A 21576-nucleotide genomic window follows, 5' to 3' on the forward strand; every position below is an offset into this window, starting at 1 on the left:
CTCTGGAGCCCTGCTGCAGAGGAGCAGTGGGGGTCAAGTGGCGCTCAGCAGGGACAGGTTTCACTGTGATGTGCACGTGCTGCTGCTGAGTCCCCCAAGCTCCCAAGCAAGCTGTTCACTGCTCCTCCGTGTGCTTGTATGCATGTCCTGGTGGTCCTGTCCTCATGCATCCACCAAAGCCCTGCTGTCTGATTGCACGTCAGGACTCAGCCACACAAATGGGAACAAGGCACCTGGCACGGGAGCACTGGGGGAGTCCATGTGAGAAGTCTGCAGTAACATCCTGTGTGAACGAGACCTCACTCAGCAACTTATGCAACATAAATCCCAAAGTAATGAATAAAAGTAAATCAGCGTTTCTAGCCTTTTGCAGAGGCGCAGAAGATTATGAGATGCTGACAGGGCTAGGAATAGAAATCAGATCCTTTGCACTTGTCAAGGCAAAGAATTCACTGCACTTTTGAGCGTCTTTGGATGCAGCTTCCATGAATTTCAGAAAAACATGCTACTCAGAACTCAGCTCTTAACTTTCCTATACTCCATGTGTCCTGTCCAGCCTAGACATTAACCCTCCAAGAGATGTCTTTCTTTCTCTGGGATCACTGAACTAGGGCTGAGAACATTTCATAGGAAGTTTTTTCCCAAGTCTCAGATGCATGTCTGCCTCCAGCTTTCTGATTCCAGAAATGTCTGAGCTTTTTAACTTTATTCATAAATCTTTGTACTCTGAGACACCCTACACTTTCCTGGATCCATCACTTAGCTGTAGGTTGTCCTTCAAGAAACCCCCACAGCCCCGCTGACTGCAATCAGTTTACCATGATCCTTCCAGTTTCTGCTGGCTGTCAGTTATGCTGCAGGATCTGTATGTTTCTCTAACGATGATTTATTGCAGGACCTGTTTTCTTTCTGTTCCATATGAAAGGTTTGTGTTAACTTCCTTCTGCTCTGGGTTCTTGTCTTCCTCCTGACACACCATAATCTCAATAGTTGTGCCAACCCAGACAAACCCGGAGTCCCTTGCCCAATGTCCCTGAGCAGTTTGTAGGCAGTTGCTGACACGTTGCATGTTTATAGTATCATTCTAGAAATTGGTCCGTGTTGACAGGCAATAACAGCATTTCTTTTGAAACTCCCCTCATTTTCTTCATTCTCTTTTTTCTTTCCACTATTGAGGTCCCTGAAGATGAAAACACAGTTTGATTGACATTTAAAGAGGCATGGTGATCACGAGTATAAAGGGTAAAAAAATACCAGTGATATGTATTAAATGGCTAAAAGGGTCATATGTTTATGGCAGAATTATCTAGGGATCTTACTTTTTTTCTAGGCAGACACTACTATCACTTGAAGCTGGCTCTGCTTCCAGCCCAGCCAGTTGGGTTTTTTATTAAGCTTGGGTATATTTTGCAACAGACAGCTTTTCACAGACAAGCTTGATGGAAGCACTTGGAATGAGCTCTGCAGCACATGCATGCCCAAGGAATGATGAGCAGAAATTACAAAGGGGGGTAATATATGGTGAGTTCTGAGAAAATCTTCCTGACAGAGAGCATAACCAGGCAGTGGCATCAATTCCTTGAGGAAGTGGTGAAAGACCTATCACTTGGCACATTTTAAATGGAATTGGACACAAGACAAGTACATTTAGAGCAGGGAACTATCCTGCCCTGGCCCCTAGGGATGCGCAAGGTAACCTAATAGGTCTTTTCCATTTCTAGATTCTCTGGTTCTCTGTATCATGTCAATGCTGGCAAACTTTGTCCTGCTCCACTGCCTATCATGCTGCTGTCTGCTTGAAGATGTTTTTCCCAGACAGGATGTAGAAATTCACTGTTTTTTCTTGAATCAACTCAGCAGAGTTCTGTAGGCTTCAGCCTGCGGGTGTCCAGAGAGTGCTGTGGCCAGGCAAGCTGGCAGGTCCTTTTGTTAGTAGGTGGAAAGACTTTTTGCAAACGAGCTTTCTCTGTCTAGCTGAAGCCTCATTTCCAGCACTAATGCAACAATAGGGAGGGCTCTGTACATCATTTTTATTATATGGCAGAACCCGGGGAAGTTCATTTTTCCCCATGACATATAGGCTTATGCTACAGTCTCAATTTATCCTTCTAAATAATGTAGGTGGCAGTGGTTGATTCACATTAGTTTTTCTTCTGTTCTGATGATAAGAAAAACTGAGTTTGACCTCTGCAGCTTGAACCAGCAAGAAGGGAGAAGGCAATTTCACAGCTATTCTCAGTGCAGCTCTCAGTGGTCATTTTCAACTGTGGCGGGCAGAAATGAGTTCAGATCATTACAAGCAAAGGGGTTAACATTTTTTAGTTTGGTATATGGTTTGTGAGCAGAGTTCCCTTCTTGCAGGCAATACTAACCAGCAGAATCTGAGCACTTGTAGGCACTTAAAAAATTATTCCCACAATGCCTGGGGAAAGCAGGCTGAGCAGCAGCCACTTCAGTGTCTGGCCAGAGGCCACACACTGCTGCAATGCCAGGTTGCTGTCATATGCATCCTGCTTCTTTCTTTCTCTGCATTTCCATCTTTTAGTCTGCGTATGGAGCCCAGTTAAGGGAGTTTAGATGTGACCAGTTGTGCAGTCATCTGTGCTGGGCACGAATTTGGATGAAAGGCCAGGCTCCCAGGCTGAGTGCTGCTGGACAGTAGTGGAATATGCTGAGTAGATTGAGAGAAAACCAGCTTAGACCATCGCTCACTTCCACATCAGTGTGCAGGTTCCCCATGTAAATTGCTACTCTGTGTGCCCTCACAATTACTGCCATTATTTACATGAGGCCTCATGCATTTGGCACTTTGGGGATGGGATCAAATCATATCCCAAGGAGTGTGCAGCCCGGGATAAACAGCTATTCCTGACCCAAAGTTGGGGGAGCAGGCACTGCTGGAACAAAGGGAGGGTGGCCTTCACATGAGCACTGTGCAGCCATGTGGGTGTATTGCTTTGGTGGGTATCTTTCCTGTCTCAGACTAACTTTCTAATGTTTTTATATTGTATATGATGAAATCTGAAAAAATACGGAGAGCATTAACGTGGAAAAAAGTTGACGAAAGGCAAAGTGTTTTCTCAAAAAGAGCTGTCTTTTTGAGACATCACCAAGGAAGAGTGCTGAGGTGGGAAGGATGGGACTCTGCCAATTTCTGCAGGAAGGTCATAATTTGTTGAGTGTTTGCTAGGCTTTGTGTGGATCAGATAAGAAACAGCTACAGTTAAGTGTGCTTTGTGCTTGCCTGTTTTGATTAAAGACTTATTAAAGATCCTTTTATTAGGCAGGAGTCTCATGTGAAGCTGTAATTAATATGTGTGTATGTGTATGTTTTCTTCCTTTATTGAAGAAAAAAATAGAAGTGGTTGGGATGGTTAGAAATAAATCAGTAATTTGTTCCCTGCGCATTAGAAAAATAACAATGATCAATTTCACAAGTTTCTAACAGCAGACTGGGTACCTTTGGCTGCATGCTGGTATCTTATGGGTCCAGGGAACATCATGAAATATTTATCCAGGAGGATACCTTAAAAGTGTGGGGCATGGCCTTCCTTTTCAGAGGCTGTTGGTCTGATTACCAGATTTGCCATAACCTGAATTGTTTGTTTCATCTTGTTTGTGTACAGGAGCTCTGCAAATAGAGAACAGTGAGGAGTCAGACCAAGGCAAATATGAATGTGTTGCAACCAACAGCGCAGGAACCCGCTACTCTGCCCCAGCCAACCTTTATGTTCGAGGTAAGAGCAGCTTCCACCCAAGGAGGTCATTCTCCTCCTTCCTAAAAGCTCTCTGATTTTCAGTGAAAGGAGAACGTTCCCTGCCTTCTGCCCTGACTACACTTGTGTGATCGGGCCTTTTGTTCAAAAACCAGCAAGTTAAGTTCAATGATATCTTTGATCTACGTTGTGTTTGACTCACAAAGCAAATCTGTTTTTGCTGTTTATGTGGTGTTATGTAAAATACTGAAACATGAGCAGAATGGGAATTCCTTTCTCTCTTGAGCTCCTTAACTTCTGTGTCATAGTTACCTTGATTGGGATCAAGGTGTGGCTTAATCGTTTCAGTATAAACTAACCTTTGGTGGAGTAGTCTAAAACTGGTCATGCTCTGACCAGCCAGAAGTGCTCAGGCCAGTATTTAGGCCTCTGCTTTGGAATGTGTGCCTTTAAAAACGGAACAGTTTTTTGGAGTTGTCCTAATCCATCTTATATGCATCAATGATTGAGCCTCAGGGTATTAATGGCTCACACTGGGAACCTGCTGGAAATTAGCCACAATTCATGTAAGGCAATTTTTCTAATGGTTATGCTATGTTGCCAATTTAGAACTGTTTTCAACATACCAAAATAACTAGGTTTTATATTAGGATAGTCTCCTGGCAGTTTTGTTGCTCTATATTAAAGGTGTTTGAATTAGCTTGGAGAGAAACAAGTGCTAAATTCCCTGTACACTTTCTGTTAATTTCAGCAAGAAAAAAAAATGCTGCTTCATATGAAACTCTGTAGAACTAGAGTCATTGGTCAGGAACCCCTGGGAAATGTAGTTATGGGTTTTCCCAAGAAAAGAAAGAACATTCTTGTGCTGGTGCTTATTAGGAAGTTAGAACCAGATTTTATTTCCATGTAGTAAATCAACAGACTAATAATAAAATCTCATATTCATTTCTTCCTTCCTCTGATTTAAAGAAAGAAAATACAATCTTAAGGCTGTATATGCATAGGTTAGTATGGAAAGAGGACATGAGAATGATAAAGTCTTCTCATGCTGTGTATTTGCTTCTAGGGGTGGCTTCTGGCATTGTTTTTGTTGCTTATTATGGGGGACTGCTTTTTTACTTTGCAGCCTAATTTGGATTATAAGAGTCTTTGGAAGACTGAAGTATCCAATTAAGCATATTCAGAAGATGAAGCTATATCTATGCAGTGGAATCATTCATTTCACTCTCACAATGTATTTATGGATGATTTTAAATTCCCTGTATTCTTGCAATTTCATTTTCCAGGCAAGCTGTAATAAAATTCATCCCAGATTGACCCTTTGCTCTCTGAGAGAAAGGATTCTAGTTACCAGGTTGGCTGTTCTTGCATAGGTTTCTGTGGATATCCAGCTGTATTGCTGCAGTATTTGGGATGCTTTTGCTTCCTGTGACATGCTCAGACTGTCAATGTTCTATTTTCTATAGACATGTGGCTGAAAGAGGCACAAAAGCTTCAAGAGGTAGAAAAGCCTCTTCTTAACAACTTTACGATTTCTTACTAATGAACGCTCTTTGTTTAGCAAATGAATCACGGAGGACTGAGGAGTCTACTGGATTTCACACTTGGCTTGTGCTCAGCAAGGTTCATCTGTCTTGCTGGGGCTAAGCATGGGCTGTAGGTGGTCTGCACATGTGAGAGGATCCCCCTGTTCACCAACAAAAGCATGTTCTCTGACATACGTTCTGCTGTTAACTGTCCCCTTTTTTACACATAAATGTTTGGAGCAAGCCTTTTCTTGCACATAATCTTTACAATGTGAATCTCCAACTTACATGATCCTGATAAAGTCTTTCTGTATATTTAAGACATGACATCCCATAAATTATGATGATGCTATCAGATTATATTTCCTGTGCATACTAGGTCCTAGATGGTATTTTGCTTACAGTTTCTGATAGCAAATGTTCTACAAAAAAAACCCAGGTCTTATTGTTACTACATTAGTTAAAGAGTTCAAAAAGTTACTCAAACCGAGAACAGTATATTATTTCTTTACTGCAAGGAAAGAAATAGAAATATCTTACTTTCTCAGATCTGGGTTGCAGGATAGAAATTCCTGATTTTTTCTTTTTGTGATGGTCCTACAGTATTGTCATTAGACACATCAATGACTTGTAGTAGGATCTTTAGAAAGTTCCTGCATGTTTACTAGAGGGGACATTAATTAATGCTAAATTACAGTGGAAATTAAGTCTGCACTGCCACTGCTTGGTGGTTTTATAATGATTGACCTCATGAATACTCAGGCAGTCGTCCACTTCCTTGGGAAGCATGGCTGAGTGCTGAGCAGGAGCACTAATTTCCAGTCTGTGTAGTTCTTGGGACTGCTTTTGCCTGCTCTCATTTACAGCCTATTGCTTTTCTAATAGTTCAAATGTTTGTTTGTCTCTTGACTCTTGGGATTTATGTTTTTGATCATATTCTCCCCTTTCCTAGCCTCCCAGGTAATCCTTTGTGAGTGGGCTGTGTTAGAAAGCACAGGCTCATTAGCATCTTTATACTTTTCATGCTAACAAAGGAAGAGACTGGGTGCTGAGAAGGAGTATCTGGGCACTGCTCAGGGCTTTCTATATCAATGGAAAAACAGGAGGAGGAAGTAGCAGGCTACACCAGTGTCTTGTCTCTGTAAATCCTTTAGAGCCAGCACTTCTGCACAGATGGACTTCATTAAAAGTTAAAACATTTCCACACCAGGGATTTGTAAAGGAAAATGGATGCATTTTCCTTGGAGCTATTATTTTCATCTTACTAAGTGTGCTGGAAAGCAATCCTCATAAGCCTTCTGCTTCTGGACTGATGGGTCTATCTGGCTGCTGCTGCTGAGCTGGGAAGGGGCTGGAATCAGCACTGGGAGCTGACTGCCTCCCACTGCTAGAGGGTGGCCCAAAACATCCAGACCATCAGAGGAGCAAGAGCAGGGTGAAAGCAAGGGCAGGGAGCATGCCAGGGCAGGGTGGCTATCTGGACCTTAGCAGGGGCTTTGAAGGGAGCACAGTGGCATATTCCTACCCATGCCTTTAACCACAAGCATGTTTGCCAGTGCCATAGTTATCATTACCACTATGAAGAAACAATCATCCTTTTGTGGTCCATGGTTACATCTACCACAGTATATTTTAACAATGATTAGATTTGGGACTTGGTGGTGCTGCAGGGAGAAGGGAAGGAAATAGAAACATGGAAGATGTGATTCCTCTAATCCAGAGAGTTTGCTGTCTAATTTAGAAGCAAGAGATCCAAGATGTTGATTCAAGATATTTAAGAAATTGATTTAATAGTAGAAGGCAGATTGGACCTAGTATGGAAAAAAAAAGTTGATGTCGTTTTGTCATGCTCTCTGGGAGTATAGTGTAATTGCACTGATTCACCTATATTATTGAGTTTTTAGGAACACATTTCACTTTTCATTTGCCTACAGCTTCAGGGACATCTGCACCAAGAGAAGAATTTTCAGTCACAAGTCTTGTCCTACGAAATGCCTAGGAAGCTGGTGGCCTGTGTGGTGCACCCCACATTAGATGCACTGTTATTTTCCTCTTTCCCTGTATAAAGGGGTTTTCTACTCTTTCCTGTCTCTATACACGAAGCAGATGAGTAGGAAGACTGTATGTAAGAATACACTGTGAATTCACTGCAAGTGGTCCCCAGTGCTCCTTGCAGCAGCAAGCAATGCCAGTGCTATTAGAATAGTACTTACAGGAGCCCTGGCTGCATACTTGACATCAAATGAGAAATCTGCTGCCCAGTTTTCTCTTTTTAAGTGCTGCTTTTCAGGCCTTCAAGGCACATCCCAGTGGGGCAAATGCAATGAGTTCTCTAGCCCAAAGTGTTACACATACTTTAGAGAAGGAGCTGCACAGTTACTTTAAAAAAAAAAAAGCCCCATTTAAAACTGAATTATCTCCTTTGTCCCCAGATGGCAAACTAGTAAATCAGACTGCAGTAAATAGAAATGGTATTACTACAAAAACCTTTGCTTTCTTGATCTGCTTTTTGAAAGGCCAGGCTAGTATTTCATTTGGCAGTAGGGAACCCTGCTTGGAGTCTGCAATTTTATTTGCCAAATTTTACCAAGGAGCCATCACCCAAAATGAAATTTGGATTGCTGCTCTGTCCCTAGCAGCAATTCTCTGGCCTCTGCAGGGTTTTACCCTTGAGAACTTGGCAGTAGCTTAGGCTCAGACACGGAGGGAGCTCACTGAAATGGCTACTTGTGGCTATATGATACTTACTGCAGCAGGGACCTTGTGTAAATAATAATAATTCTGAATGACTGACACGGGCCTGGAGCAAGAAGACTTGACGCCTTTAAAAAGAACATTTTCTGCTTATGTAATATTAAAGCAGCTAAAATAGCAACAGCAGTTGAAGCTCAAGGCTATTGCCAGGAGAAGAGCAAAAGCTGAGGACAGTGGTTGAACAGTCAGCAACCAAAACTGGAGATGTCTGAAAAATAGCTAAATAACAAGGGAATACGTTTGTTTACAGCCCAGCTGTATGCACACTTCTGGCAGTGTGCTCTGTTAAACCTGCCTCTCCTCAGGGTTGACGAGGGTGACAGTACTTGACCGGAGAGGGGCACTGCCAGTGCTTGAGGGCCTGGCAGTGATCACAGGCAAGCAGAGACCGGAGAGACTTGTGAGGGAGATGCCTGGATGACAGGAAACACGAAGCAGCAGTTGAATCAGACTGGATGACCCTGCCTGCTGCCCATCAGAAGAAGCAAAGGCAGGCTGCAGTAGAGGCCGCAGAGTGGAGCCCTCAGCAGCTGCCACATGGCCGAGGAGGCCGCGGCTGAAGGGCCACCATGTCCCTGTGTCCCTGCACAGTCCTGCCCTCGGGATAACGCTGCAGTGCAGCAGAGACCAGTGACACTGCTGAAGGAAGTACACTCCTGTTTATGGGATTTCAGTACTTTTGTTTTCATTTCCTCTGCCCCCGTGCTTCTGCAGGCTGCAGCTGTGGCCGTGCTGCTGTGCCCCACATCGGAGCAGCTGTAGTGTGGGCAGGTGCTCTTGGTGGTTGTGAGCAGGCTGGGGCCAGCACAGCCAGGGCTGTGCCACTTGTGACAGCGGCACTGTGGCTCGTGGTGCTGTCAGCTTCAGAGCCAGAGAAGCACAGGGAGGCTTCTGACAAGTTTTCTCCTCCCCAAATATTACTATGAATATTTTTGTCATATTTTCTCCTGGCAAGGAAGTGTGTTCACCATCAGTGTGTTTCTGTGAGCATTCTACTATGCTGTAATGACCATGGTTTAATAAATAATAGTCCTTTGTCCTTCAGCTAGCACATTCCATCTAAAGATTCCAGTGTGCTTTGTAGAACTCAACTAAATAAGCTTAACAATTTTGTTCCTTGAAAAGTCCTTTGATGGTTCAAAGTGCATTGCAAGGCTCAAGTCTTATTATTTGTAAAATGATCTTTATGGAAAATAGAAGGAGAGTGACTGGTGGCTCAGTGTATGATAATGCAACACAGAAATGAACTTGAAAGCCTCCTTCCCCTCCTCCCCACATGACCTGCACAGACATCTGTGGAACAATTAGGCCTGCATATCTCTGCCAGCTAAATGTCCATTTCCTCCTCTTCCATATCCACTTGCACAAAGGACTAAGAAATACGTCTCTGGTGCTCTGAGATTTTCTGCTCATAATTGAATTCATGCATGCATGTGTGTGCACTATGAATGGGGAAAGGATGGTTGGGCACCCTGAGCATCCTGTCTGTCTCTCTAGGATGGAATATACTCATCACTGTGGCATGAGAACATTGTTCATCGGATATAATGGAAGGTTGTCTTATTCTCATGTAATCTGGCGTAAAAAAGACAATCTGGCCTTTTGTTCCTCTATACCACTAAAAGCTGTAAAGGACAAAATTTGATTTATGTGGAATCCTTGAGACACAAGATGTGCTTTTGGAGATAAGCAGGAACAGGTTCATCCCCCTCTGGGTTTTTGTTAACCTCTCTGTCTTTTGGATTCCAAAGTGTATGGGTTGGCCTTTATATTAATGCCTTGCATAGCGCCAGAGGGTTTTCACACAGGACAGATGCTGGCAGTTCCAGTAGAATTGCAATACCAGTTGGGATAATGAACTTTCTTGATGCTTTCAGGGAAGTATTGGCTTCCCACTTTGAAAAGCTTTGGAAATGTGTTCCTTTGTCTGAGCTAGTGATCTAAACTCTTAGACCTGTGTATTCATATTCTGGCCACAGCCCCCTGCCTTGGTTCGGGTCACTAATGACCAAGACTATTCAAAAGCAGAGCCCCCCATAAATCCAAATTCATTCTTTCTGCAACAAGCTGCTGTGGTTGGAGTATTGCTGCTGCTGCACAGACAAGCACATCTGTGGCAGAGTAAAAGCCAAATTCAGTCGGCGTAGGAATTTCTGCCTGTAGATCATGAGAGCCATCTGACAGTCAGGACTGGCAGACATGTGTCTGATATGGCCTTGCTCTTTGCTTCTTTGCTGTTTCAGCTTGGATCTCAAATGGAGCCCTGTTTTTACCTTCTAGAGTTTGGTATCCTCTGATGGCTTCTCTGCTGTGACTTGACTTGCACTTAGACTGGCATGTTCAGCTTAGCTGCCAGGCAGCTCAGGTTCGTGAGGAAGCAGTGGTGTGCCTAGTGAGCCATGGTGTTCTGCAAGGGGATACTCTGCGTAACCCCAGGCTTAAATCCTCTGCTTCTATCCCTGAATGGTGGGGAGGCAGATGATACTTACTGCTCAGTCATTTGTTCTGTAAAAAAGCCGAGAAGCCGTTGATAAAACGTGCTTTTTACCTTAGGAGTGACATGGATAGAGAACTGGAGATATGGGATCATGTGAATGGAACCTGTAAGGAGATGAAACTTCCAATTTACCATTTATCAGATTTACCTCAGATAAAGCAGCAGCTGTTTAAGCCTTAACTAAGGGAACAGCAGAGAGAACTTTCTGCCCTCTTGCTTTACAGCTGTTCCAAAATATCCTGCTACTGGTTTTTATTGTTTATAAACCACTAATATAAAATGAGATTAAGAGATAATCCAGCAATTAATGACAAATAGCAGGTCCTAAACTTGTTCTGTTTGACAAACCAGAAAGTTATCTGTTTGAATTAGTGTGTTTCACATGTCTCTCCTCACCTTTCTAGCTCTAATCTGAAGTGTCAACACCTGTGGAAAGCCACTGCTGGAGCCTACTCCTGTCCATGCCCACTGATGCAGTATGATCCCTGCCAGATTCCCCAAAACAAAGCTGCTGGCTGTCCCCCAGCTGGAGCAGCACCCCTCACATTGCCCCCAAGCCAGGCCAAGTAGCACCACAGTGAGTCCCCTTGGTCTGGCCAGGGTCTCTCAATCCCCAAGGAGAGGGGGTGGCTCTGGGGGCTTCAGCAGGAATACAACAGGTATTCCTGTAGCTGTTTCAGCATCATCCCTCAGTCTGACACCCTTGCCCGTCAGTCTCACAGTCCCAGTAGGTGCAGTGGGTTTGGGTTGGTCCGCGCTGGCAGCACTTGGAGTTTGTGTTGCCCTATTGCAATGTTAGTGCTGCTTTCCAGAAATGCAGCCTTCCACAAGCACAGCTGGTTTGCAAGAAGCACTGTCCTTCCTGAGCAAGGGCAGGAAACAAATCCTCCCTGTTGGGAAGAGCTGAGCAGGAGGCAGGAGCCCCTCATTGCCTGCTGAAGCCATGCAGATGTGATACGCCCCATTAGATTAGGAAATAAAGTGCTGGCTTGGGAGCAGCAATAAAGAGGTTTCCTCCCATCACAGGGTCTCACAGGATCAAATGAGCCTTATGCTAAGGTTTTGTAGAGCAAGAGGTAAATCCTTTTCCTAAAGCAGGATGGAGGAAACCTGGACTTTAAGCTTATGGCTGTGTTAAAGATGTCTTGGCAGGGCTCCTCACTGGATGTGGCCCTCACAGCCCAGTTAAGCTCTGAGTTGGCTGGTTCAAGTTCCCTTGTATCAGTTCAATTGAAAAAAATGTAAATAAGTGTTTTGCTGCTCTCCAGCAAACTTCATTACACTCCATAGGTCACTGTAGTAGCTGTTATTGGTAGCTTGTTGCCTTGCCTGTATTGTGTCATATTGGTTAAAATCCTGTCCTCTGATTGCTGGAAATGGCTTACTGTACTGTTGCACTGTATAATGCCACATGCTGTTCTCTAATTTGCAGCGTTTCTGCTGGAAAGCAAATTCCTTCCCCCACCTTCTCCTTCCCCCATCAAAAATGTGACTCATAAGCAGTCTTTAACTATCAAATCCATTTGTGTATTCTCTCAGCGAGGGTTCGATTACAGCTGGTATGCCACAGATCTGTAGCTGCAGTGAGGTCACTCCTGCTAGAGAAATAAGATCTCCTTTGTCTGTAAGGAAAATGCAACTAACCTTCTGCTGTCTCTCCCGCAGGAACAAAAACTGGGACCTGCTCAATTCTCTGGGTGTTTTTGTCCTTCTGATTTCTTGTCCATCTCTCACTTGCAGCACAATGTACCAATAAGGCTCTCAAAACTGAGCCCAGCTGAGACTGCACGTGTCTGTCACTTGCCTAATACCTCTCTGCTGCATTTAGCTCTTTGTTTGGAGAGGGGAAACAGCTCTTCATGGTAGAAGATTTTTCAATTCACCACTTGGAGCATTTCTTTCATACTTTATAAAATTCAGATTTACATGTACGGTCTTCCCAGTGTGTGGTCAATGGGTTTAAAGTGCCTTTGCCATCATCTCTGTAGCTGGAGTGGGTGTGTGGGAGCCATGTGTGATGGCTGGAGTCCTTTGCTCTGTGTGTGTGTGAGTGTTCTGCACATGTAAACATGTCTGTGCGTCCATCATCCGGCCCAGAGCGGGGCCGTCCCCGAAGCGCCCTCCACATGGGGATGTGTGGGATGTGCAGTCCCCTCTGCCCTGCCAACAGGAGTGGTGAGTGGGTCAGGGAGGCAGAGGGGCCAGCCCTGCTCTGGGCCAGAGCAGTGCGAGTGTGGCCTCTCTTGTCCCTGCCATGGAGTGGTGTGTGCGTGGTGGGAAGTCATGGCTGACCTCTGTAGTCTTGTCTTGTCGTTTCAGTGGTGTGCGGACAGATGAAGCTTGGCCTGTTTTTACTCTCTGTGTTTTTCCTTGTCTTTTTTTATTCCCTCCTCATCTTCATCGCACTCTGCCATCAAACAAAACAAACTTTCATCTCTCAGATCAGCGAGAAGGTTGGTCCTTTTCACTTCTTATCCATCTACAGTACACCACGTCAGATGGGACTTTTCCAGTAGGGAGAGGAGAGCCATCCCCAAAAGGGGAGGGGGCCCTGCAGACTGGCTCCTTTCCAGGCACAGCCACAGTGTGCCTGGTGAAATCTGCTTACTGTTTGCTGTGACTCTGGTGATGGCATTGATACTTTGCTTGCATGCCTTTGTTGCTTGAGATTTAAAGTGCACAGAATATTTTGCATGCAAATACCAGCCAGGGCAGTTTTGTCAAAGGCAGGGTAGGAAGAAGTGCATGCTGCTCTGTGTGGGGTGCTTCTCTAACCCTTTACTCATGCTAGGTGCAAGTGTAATACCTCTAAACTGCTGCTGCTTTCTGGCTGGAGAGCAAGAACAGTCTTTGGAAGCAGAGATCAGAATGATCAGTCCCCTTCACAAGCTGCTAGAGAGTGTGGGTTCCTTAATTCCTCCTGAAGCTTTAAAAGTTTTAACTTTCTCTAGAGGCAAAAAGCTTACTTTGATCTCAGCTGGAGGAGAACCCAGCATGCTACCCTCCCTTGCCACAAGGCAGCAGGTGCAGCTTGCTGAGATCCAGATTCCTTGTGCTGAGGCAACTTCCCCGCTCCTCAGCAGTCTCTGCACTGGGGTAGCCCATTTTCCATGCTCTGTCAGTGCTCAGACATGAGCCCTTTACACGAGCAGGTCTGCCTCTCCTTCCTTTTCTGGGGCTGGCTGCTCTTCCTCCTGCAGGCAGGAGAGCCAGGAGCTCTGGCAGTGGCCCCAGCCATACCAAAGATGGCTCAGAGAGGCCCGTGGTGGCATGCACAGGAGCGTGTAGCCACTCAGCAAAACCTGATCAGTGCTTTGCTCTGCTCTGTCCTGCTGCTCTCAGGGAGCCAGAGGTGAATAAAGGACAGTAGTGAAAGGCAGCTCCAGCCTTTAAATTAAATCTAGCTCCAGACCTAGCTCAAGGCACTCATGATTTCATGCTGAGGAAAGCTGGTGTTTCTGGCAGAAGCCTGGATTTAGTTTCCAGAGATGATTCCTTCACTGAACAGGTTCTATGGGGGTCTGTCCTTCCACACCCACTGAAGGTAAGGGATGCTCACACTGCTCTCCAGGTGGCATGGGGAAAAGACCCTGGCTTGTCTCACACAAATTATCAGGCATCTGGATGAATTGTCTTACGATCATCACTGGAACAAGTTTTAGCAAATTGTCATAGCGTCTGTTTCAGTACACTGAGTTCGATCCCATTTCTCTCCCTGGAACATGCTCTCATTTAGATTGTACTGAGGAACAGGACCTTTGTTGTTTACCTTCTAAAAATAGATTTTGTGGAGGGTAAAATTACCTCAGCACAAGACAATGATGAAAAATGAGAACAAGGAAGAAAAGAAAGGAAATCAAAGCCGAGGCCCTAAGCCTCCCAGATTTCAGTGAATTTGAAGCACTGCTGTGATGGCTGAGACACCTCTGGAGACTAAACCTTTGACAGGGCACTTAAATGTTTTAGCCACATGGTTTAGCTGAAGGGAGGCAGCTGAGAAATGAGTATAAGGCAGCAGGAGTGAAGAATTTCTCATTCTTTGTGTCAACCCTTCCTTCCCACTCCACCAAAAATACCTACATACACAAATATTTAATGTGAAGCCAGAAATTAGTTTCTAAATATTCCATTGGGGTTTGCCATGCTTATAATTTGTTTGGCACTGATAATTACATCGTACATTTTTCCCGCTTTACTTAAAACTGTGTACTGCTAACCCATGCATTTAATTATTGCTCTGTGACTTCTACAAGGTTATTTATTAACAAGTTATTTTATCTTGATACAGTGGATCTTTTCTCTTATTCCCCTCCTTAATGTTGTGTTATTTTCATCAGAGAAATTTCTGAGAGCAAATGCAAATTGCAGAGCTCCACAATCTTGCTCTCCCTTACTTTGCTATTAGTATGTCAGTATGCTGAATGCTGATGTGTCTCCAGTGCTGCACCACTGTAATGATATATCCTCTTTTATATGTGGTTGTCAGCACAAATAATTAGACCTAAAAGTTATAGCTGAAATATAATCCAAAAATGGCAAGGCCCTGTTTTGGAAATTGTCTATAAAATGTCAGCACTCAAGGATACATTGGGAGCATAAATAGTACAGCATTGTTTGAGCACAAGATTAGACTGTAAATGCATTTTTTCTGGTTCCAATTTTTCCTCTCCTTCTGTTGGTTCTGTCAATAGGTTGTGAGACTTCAGCAACTGCCTTTCCGTTTGAAGTCCTTTCGTAAAATGATAGCATTGGGGAGAGATGAAAGGTGTCTACAGATGAGTAAACCATGCAGACCAGTGATCATATTTGAGGATAGCTCCTAAATTCACTCCTTCCCGACTTGGAGGAGGTGGTTCCTGAGGAAGGCAGGAGTTTTGGCAAGTGACCAGTCTGGCGAGGACAAGAACACACCCTGTTCACCAGGGATCCTTCAGCTTGCCTGGCTCAAGTAATGAAGTTGGACAGTCTCACACTCTCAGAGATGTGCCCCTGCATTGCACTCTGCTGCTCGTCCCAGTTGGGAGGTTGGAGCAGAGCCCCCTGACCTTGCCTTGTCTGTGCTGGGACTGGAGAGGAGCAGCAGACCAGGCAGTCCTAGTTCTCCTTCAGAGCAAAAAGGACTTCAGGCTGCTCTTCCCTCGTGCAGAGGACAAGCAAAGGGGAGAGGATGTCAGGACAGTGGTGCAGGACGTGAGCAGCTGGAATTGCCTCAGAGACAAGCAGAGAAGCATGCAGAGCACAAGCACAGCTCCATTACCATGGGGCAGCCCCCAGTGAGCAAGCAGGAAGGGGAAAGATGAGGCCCAGAATTAGATGCCAGGTAGGCATGGTGCAAAGGAAACCCTGAAGCATGAGCGGGCAAATAGAGGTGTCTGGATCTCTGCAAACCAGAGGGAGGAGTGTTAGCATTGTCATCTCCTAAGCTGTACTGTGGCCAAGGGAGCCCACAGGAAAATTTGGAAATTTGGTTTCCCCCTTCCCTAGCAGCGCTGCACAACTCTGGAAGCCTGGGCCATCCTCGTGGCACTTTGTGTTTCTAGCAGAGCCTCACTGGATGCCAGCAGTGTCTCAGCACATGAGAGGGACTAACAACACCAGCCTGAGGGCCCTGGGCTTAGAGCCTACAGCTTTTGCAGCCAGCAGCAGGGAGGAGGGTGTCCCTGGTTCTCCAAAGGGGTAACTTCACCCTCGGAGGGAACCTGAGACGTGTGGAAACAGCCACTCCCGTGCTGAAAGGAGCCAGGCAATCGATTGAAGCTCTTTGCTCTCAAGGCAAGGAATGTGCATGTTAGTGCATGCTGAATTATTAACATTTCTCAACCTTTGTGGCTCTAGTGTTGCTTGCTCCCCCCCTTCCCCCCAGCAGTCTCCCCTGTGAGTGGGGAGCCAGACTCCACACTGTCTTTTCTCCTGGTCCTGTGAGATCCAGGGCACGGGCTCAGGTTGCACTGTACTCACTGCTCAGAGTTTCACTTCACTTCCTAAGGAATGCTCTCAGTGGGGAGATGTGCAGAATAGTGGACTAGCACAGAGCCCTTACAATGCCTGTTCTCAGGATGAATTACAATGAATCTCATTTTTGACAGTCTGCAGGTTTAGTTAAACCCCTGAATTATAGTATTGTCCATTGAAATAATTTTAATATTCACAGTAGTTTTCCCTGTGCTGTTCCTGCAAAACCTCTGAACCGCCTTCTTCTGATCCTTATCCAAAAAGAAGATTAAAAAAATTATTGCAAATTCTAGTCAAGAAAATTGTAATTAAAAGGGAAATTTCATTGCTGCAAAAAACGAAGAAAACAAAATTTTCTGGAGCACTTAAGGTAGAATCATGGACTGTAATAACCCATGTGATTTGACTTGTAAATTGGACAGAAATTCTAAGAACGCTGCTTTTTGAGGAGTTACACTGATTTAAATTATTACCAGACTCTTATGCTAGAAAAGCTCGAAACTTAAATTGCTGGCTTGAGCCCGAGGAATGTGTTGATGGTGCTCTGCAAGCTGCTGTGAGAGCTGTGCCAGCTCTTGCTAATGCTAACTGACAGCATCTCCCCTTCTCCTTCCATACTGACTGGGACAAGAAGCTGCCAATTATCCCCCAAGAGGATGGGAGGCTGATGAAGCCGGTCCCTTCCTTTGCATATACTCCTGACTGAGCACTGCCTGGGCCAGATCTCTTACTGAAGGCACTGCCCTGACCTCCTCCCACCTCCCATGTAGAGAGCTGACCCCTGCACAGGGCATCCATTTTTAGCAGCTGGGTGCCTTGGGCACTGCTGTTCTCTGGTGCGGAGCAGCGAGCCCATCTCAGCAGCTCTGCCGGTGTGCAAATGAGGGGAAGGCAGCTCAGCCATTCTGGGCTGCAGGAATGCACCACAGGAGCCTGTTTAAGCACTCCTCTCTTGCCAGGCTGGAGAGCTGAGGCTCCACACAACTTCCTGGCATCTGCAGGCTGTGGTGTGCAGGAGGCACAGCCCGTGTCGAGGCTGGTGAGGGGGTCTCATACTGTTTGATCCACAGGAGAGTTTTCCTTGCCATTCATCCCTTTTCTAAGCACAGGAATGCACCATCCACCTCTGCTGCTCCCGAGTGTGTGGTGCAGGGGAGAGTGACTTCCCATCACCCTGCAGAGCGCTGCTACAGGGCCCTGAGCCCCAGTGAAGTGCCTGTCCCCTCCCTGCAGGGGAGCAGGCAATGTCAGCTGCTGACATCCCTCAAGAGAGACAGCACAGCCACCACAGGTCCTGCCCCTCTGCAGGACATACCAAGGGTGACACGGCACCAATGGAACCCGCACAGCCCCAGGAGCACCCTGAAAGCAGGCGCTTGACATGGGGACACAGTGTGGGGTGCAGGGAGTCTGCGGCAGGCTGTGCTGCCTCTGGTCTCACAGGGCTGGAAGTGAAAATCTGTTTGTGCATGCTGGGCTCTGATCTTTGTGCATGGCCTTGTGTCCTCCAGTTTATTGTCTTCCCAGGTCCCTGTATGTGAGTACTTGTGTGCCTTCCCTCTCCCTGTCCTGCCCTTCCACCATTGTCTGTCTGAATTGTAGTGGCCTCCGGTGCCTGCCAGTCTGTTTGCCTTGTGCATGTGTGTGAGTGTTCTGTGCACACCTATGGCATTATCCTCAAAATTTGCTTTTTTCCTGTTTTAATACAGCTTGGATGGGTGGGTTTGGTCCTTTGGCGGGGACAGAATTTGAACAGCTTCTACCTGGAATAATTTGATGCCATGTTCATTGAAAAATAAACCTGACTCTTAATGACTGATGCTGGGATGCTTTGGTTGGAAATACATGCCATCATGTTAAACCATTGCCATGTCCATCAGGTTAAGTCTGTATTCTCATGAATGCATAGCATTTGAGTACACTTTCAGTTCTGTCTTGTTTGGGAGCACTGCTCCATTGGTCAGGTAACACTTCACTTGTGATTGCTCATGTGGGTATTGATTTGAGATTTAATAATTGATTAAAAGAAGCATCCAGCAAGACTTTGGATTTATATACTAAAAAAAAAAAAAAAAAAAAAAAAAAAAAAAAGCAAAGGAAGAAGTTATCCTTAAGTTATCCTCACCCTGGCTGGTAAGGAGCTAATGAGCCCTGTTTTGTCACTGAGACGATGTGTAGTACACACACAATGTTGACAGTATTGTTTAATTTATCACAAAGTCTTAGCTCTGTTGTACATGCAAGTGTGGGGGCTTCTGTGTTCAGTCTCTTTCTGCAATCCTGATGGTTTGGGGATGAATCATCAAAGAGAGCACTAGTGAAATTTGATTTGGGTAGAGGCAGCTTGGCAAGCGGAGCTGACACCTCTGCGGCTCGCGGGGCTGTCAGCAGCTTTACTGTCTGCGGAGATGCTGCGCTGGAGGAGCCAGGCCCCCATCGCCCATGGGGCTGGCCACACCCGTGGCCTGTTGTGACCTGGCCCTGCTCAGGCTCCTGCCCCGTTCCCACCTGCCCCCAGCGCTGCGGCAGTGCTGCCCCAGCAGCCCAGTGCACCGATGGAGGAGCATAATTGGCAGGAGAGGCTCCTTGCAGCCGGTCAGTCGTGACCCCGGCCGCTGCTCGGGGCTGCCTTTCCAGTGGAGGAGGCTGGAGGAGAGCAGAGCTGCTGGGCAAGACACATCCAAGCAGTTTCCTTTTTTAACTACAGACTGAAATGAGCTTGCCCAGAGGAGACAAAGATTTACTGAGCACAGTTGTTTCTCTACCCTTGCTTAAATAGGCCCATAACACTAACCCTGAAGAAGGGACCTCATTTCTCAGTGTCATTTTCCTGACGGGAATGCATATGGCAGGCAGCTTTAGAGCTTTATTGTAGCTGAGAGTTGCTTACAAATAAGTCTTGAATGAAATACCCAGCAAGGGATTGATAGGAAGAGAAGCTGTGCAATGCAATAAGGAGGAATACATCTCCCAAAGAGCTGCCACGAAGGTGGGAAAGGTTCTGCCAGCCCAGCTCTCTTCTGTCAAAATGGATATGATCTCACATCTGTCAGGATTAGTTCTCTCCTGCCCAGCAAGGTGATCTCTTCAGGCCCTGACAATGTCATGCAGCTCGGGTGACTATTTTCTGAGCCAAGGTAGAACCTGAGTTACATTTTGAAAGGAATTATATTTTATTTAGCAGCACACGTGTGCTAATTCAAAAAAGAAACCCTTCTGCTGCCCCTGCCCAAACCCTGTGAGGTTTAGGGAATGGGCTGCTTTGCTCCAGAGCTAATAAATTGAGCAGGTGATTCCGTTTTGCAGAGCTTCAGTGGGCCCTGTGCAAAGTGTATGACTGGCATTTGTGCATGCTTTCTAATTAGAAGGATGTAATTTTAATGGAGGAATGTTTCATGTTAGTAATATGATTTCAAAAGGCTATGTTTGGAGGGAACGGATTGAGCCATCCCTTAATGAGTTCTGCTAATAAGATGCCAGTGGCTAAGGAAGGATAGCAAAGTGTGTGCAATTTGGCAAAGTAGTGAACAGCTTTTGCACTTCATTTTATCTGTCCTGAGGGATAGACAGGCAAAAATGCCCCTCATGTACACCTCCAGTGCAACTGAGTACTCTCTGCTGGTTCTGTGACCCTACTAGCTGTCTCCTCCTTGTTTCAGTGCGGCGTGTTGCTCCTCGATTCTCTATCCCTCCAAGCAACCACGAGGTGATGCCTGGAGGGAGCGTGAACCTCACGTGCGTGGCAGTAGGTGCTCCAATGCCCTACGTGAAGTGGATGGCTGGTGTGGAGGAGCTGACCAAAGAAGATGAGATGCCTGTCGGTAGGAATGTCCTGGAGCTGAATAACATCATGCAGTCTGCCAACTACACCTGCGTGGCCATCTCTTCCCTTGGCATGATCGAAGCCACAGCCCAGATCACTGTCAAAGGTAAGCAACTATTACTTGCAGTGCTCCTGTTTGGGTTTCAATGATGTGGCCCTTTGCCAAAGTTTCTTGGCTGCAGCAAATTGACTGCTCTCTTCTGTGACTTTTTCAATTTGCAAGGGAGGTTCCCAAACACACAACTTTGTTTTTTCCAGCTCACAGTATGATGAGATACTCACTCTGAAGGTCATTTTCTCTCTCCCTGCAAGTGGCACGGTAGACAAGCTTGTGTCAGGCCAGGTCCTTGTTACACCATGAGAGAACGTCACTGAGTCTGTGTTGGTCTCAGCAATGTCTGGCTTGTTCAGTGCATCAGCAGGATCAGCTCTGCACAGTGGTGGGCCATGGGTGTCTTGGGTCTGTGGATGTCTGCATTCAGAGAGCTGTTCACACAGATGTCCCCTTGCAGTAAGGGTGAGACAAGAAGGTTAATCCCAGCAATGTGAAGTGTCCATGTGCCTCAATAGAGTGAGCACCCTCCCTCCCTACAGGGAGGAGCTATATGAGTTCATTTGAAATTTGTTACGTAATCCTCGGTAAATGTCTTCCCTTACTGCTCTGCCCCTTTCCCTTTCTTTTTCTTGTGTTGCTGTCCTTCAGCTGTACTTTCTGCTGACATTTCACAAGTAGCTTTGCTCCAAAGAGGATATTGTTGCCAATTGTTGACCACAGGGTAATCCACCCACTAACAGGAGGCTGAAGATGTCCTGCATTTCCCATCTGGGGCCTATCAGAGCCACAGTATCCGTTTCCTTCTCTGCTTGCAGTTGATTTGTAGCTCAGATTACCACAGATACGTCATCTTTTGAGTCTGTCTGTTCTTGCAGGCCCTTCGTGCACTTATGGCCACCTTTAGCACAGAGTTCCTGCTTGAACAAATCAGAGAATTGAGTGTTAGCCCTCTCTGCCCTGGAGATAACAGGAAATTCTCTTGGCTAGTCAGAGGATGCTTTTAACCTTAGCCGCACCCAGCTCCCTTCACTCACAACACCTGCTCTTCAGTACCTTTTCCAGCCTCTCTTTTCATACAGAGCACAGTGGTTACCTTGCTATAGTAGATACACAAGAGAGTACAGAGAAAAGGGCCATGATGGGATGGTGGTCTGGTCTTGAAGGCAGTGTTGTTTCTCCTGTGCTTACTGGCAAGAAGAGCATTTTCAGTGCAGACATGAGAACCAAGATTACACAGAACTGATTGCACTCAA

At 45.8% G+C, this 21576-nt stretch overlaps 1 protein-coding gene across 20 annotated transcripts in view; it reads left to right on the plus strand.

Moving 5' to 3' along the window:
* PTPRF (protein tyrosine phosphatase receptor type F) overlaps positions 1-21576 on the plus strand; it is a 378264-nt gene that overhangs the window by 284392 nt on the left and 72296 nt on the right. For all 20 annotated transcript variants that reach the window (XM_039711435.1, XM_039711443.1, XM_039711439.1 and 17 more), the window contains 2 exons: positions 3627-3737; positions 20105-20374. In XM_039711435.1, coding sequence (XP_039567369.1) covers positions 3627-3737; positions 20105-20374 — 381 coding nt within the window. The remainder of the gene's footprint in view (positions 1-3626; positions 3738-20104; positions 20375-21576) is intronic.

The sequence above is a fragment of the Passer montanus genome, unplaced genomic scaffold, assembly GCF_014805655.1.
Source record: "Passer montanus isolate IOZ18808 unplaced genomic scaffold, ASM1480565v1 scaffold25, whole genome shotgun sequence".
Taxonomy (NCBI): Eukaryota; Metazoa; Chordata; class Aves; order Passeriformes; family Passeridae; genus Passer; species Passer montanus.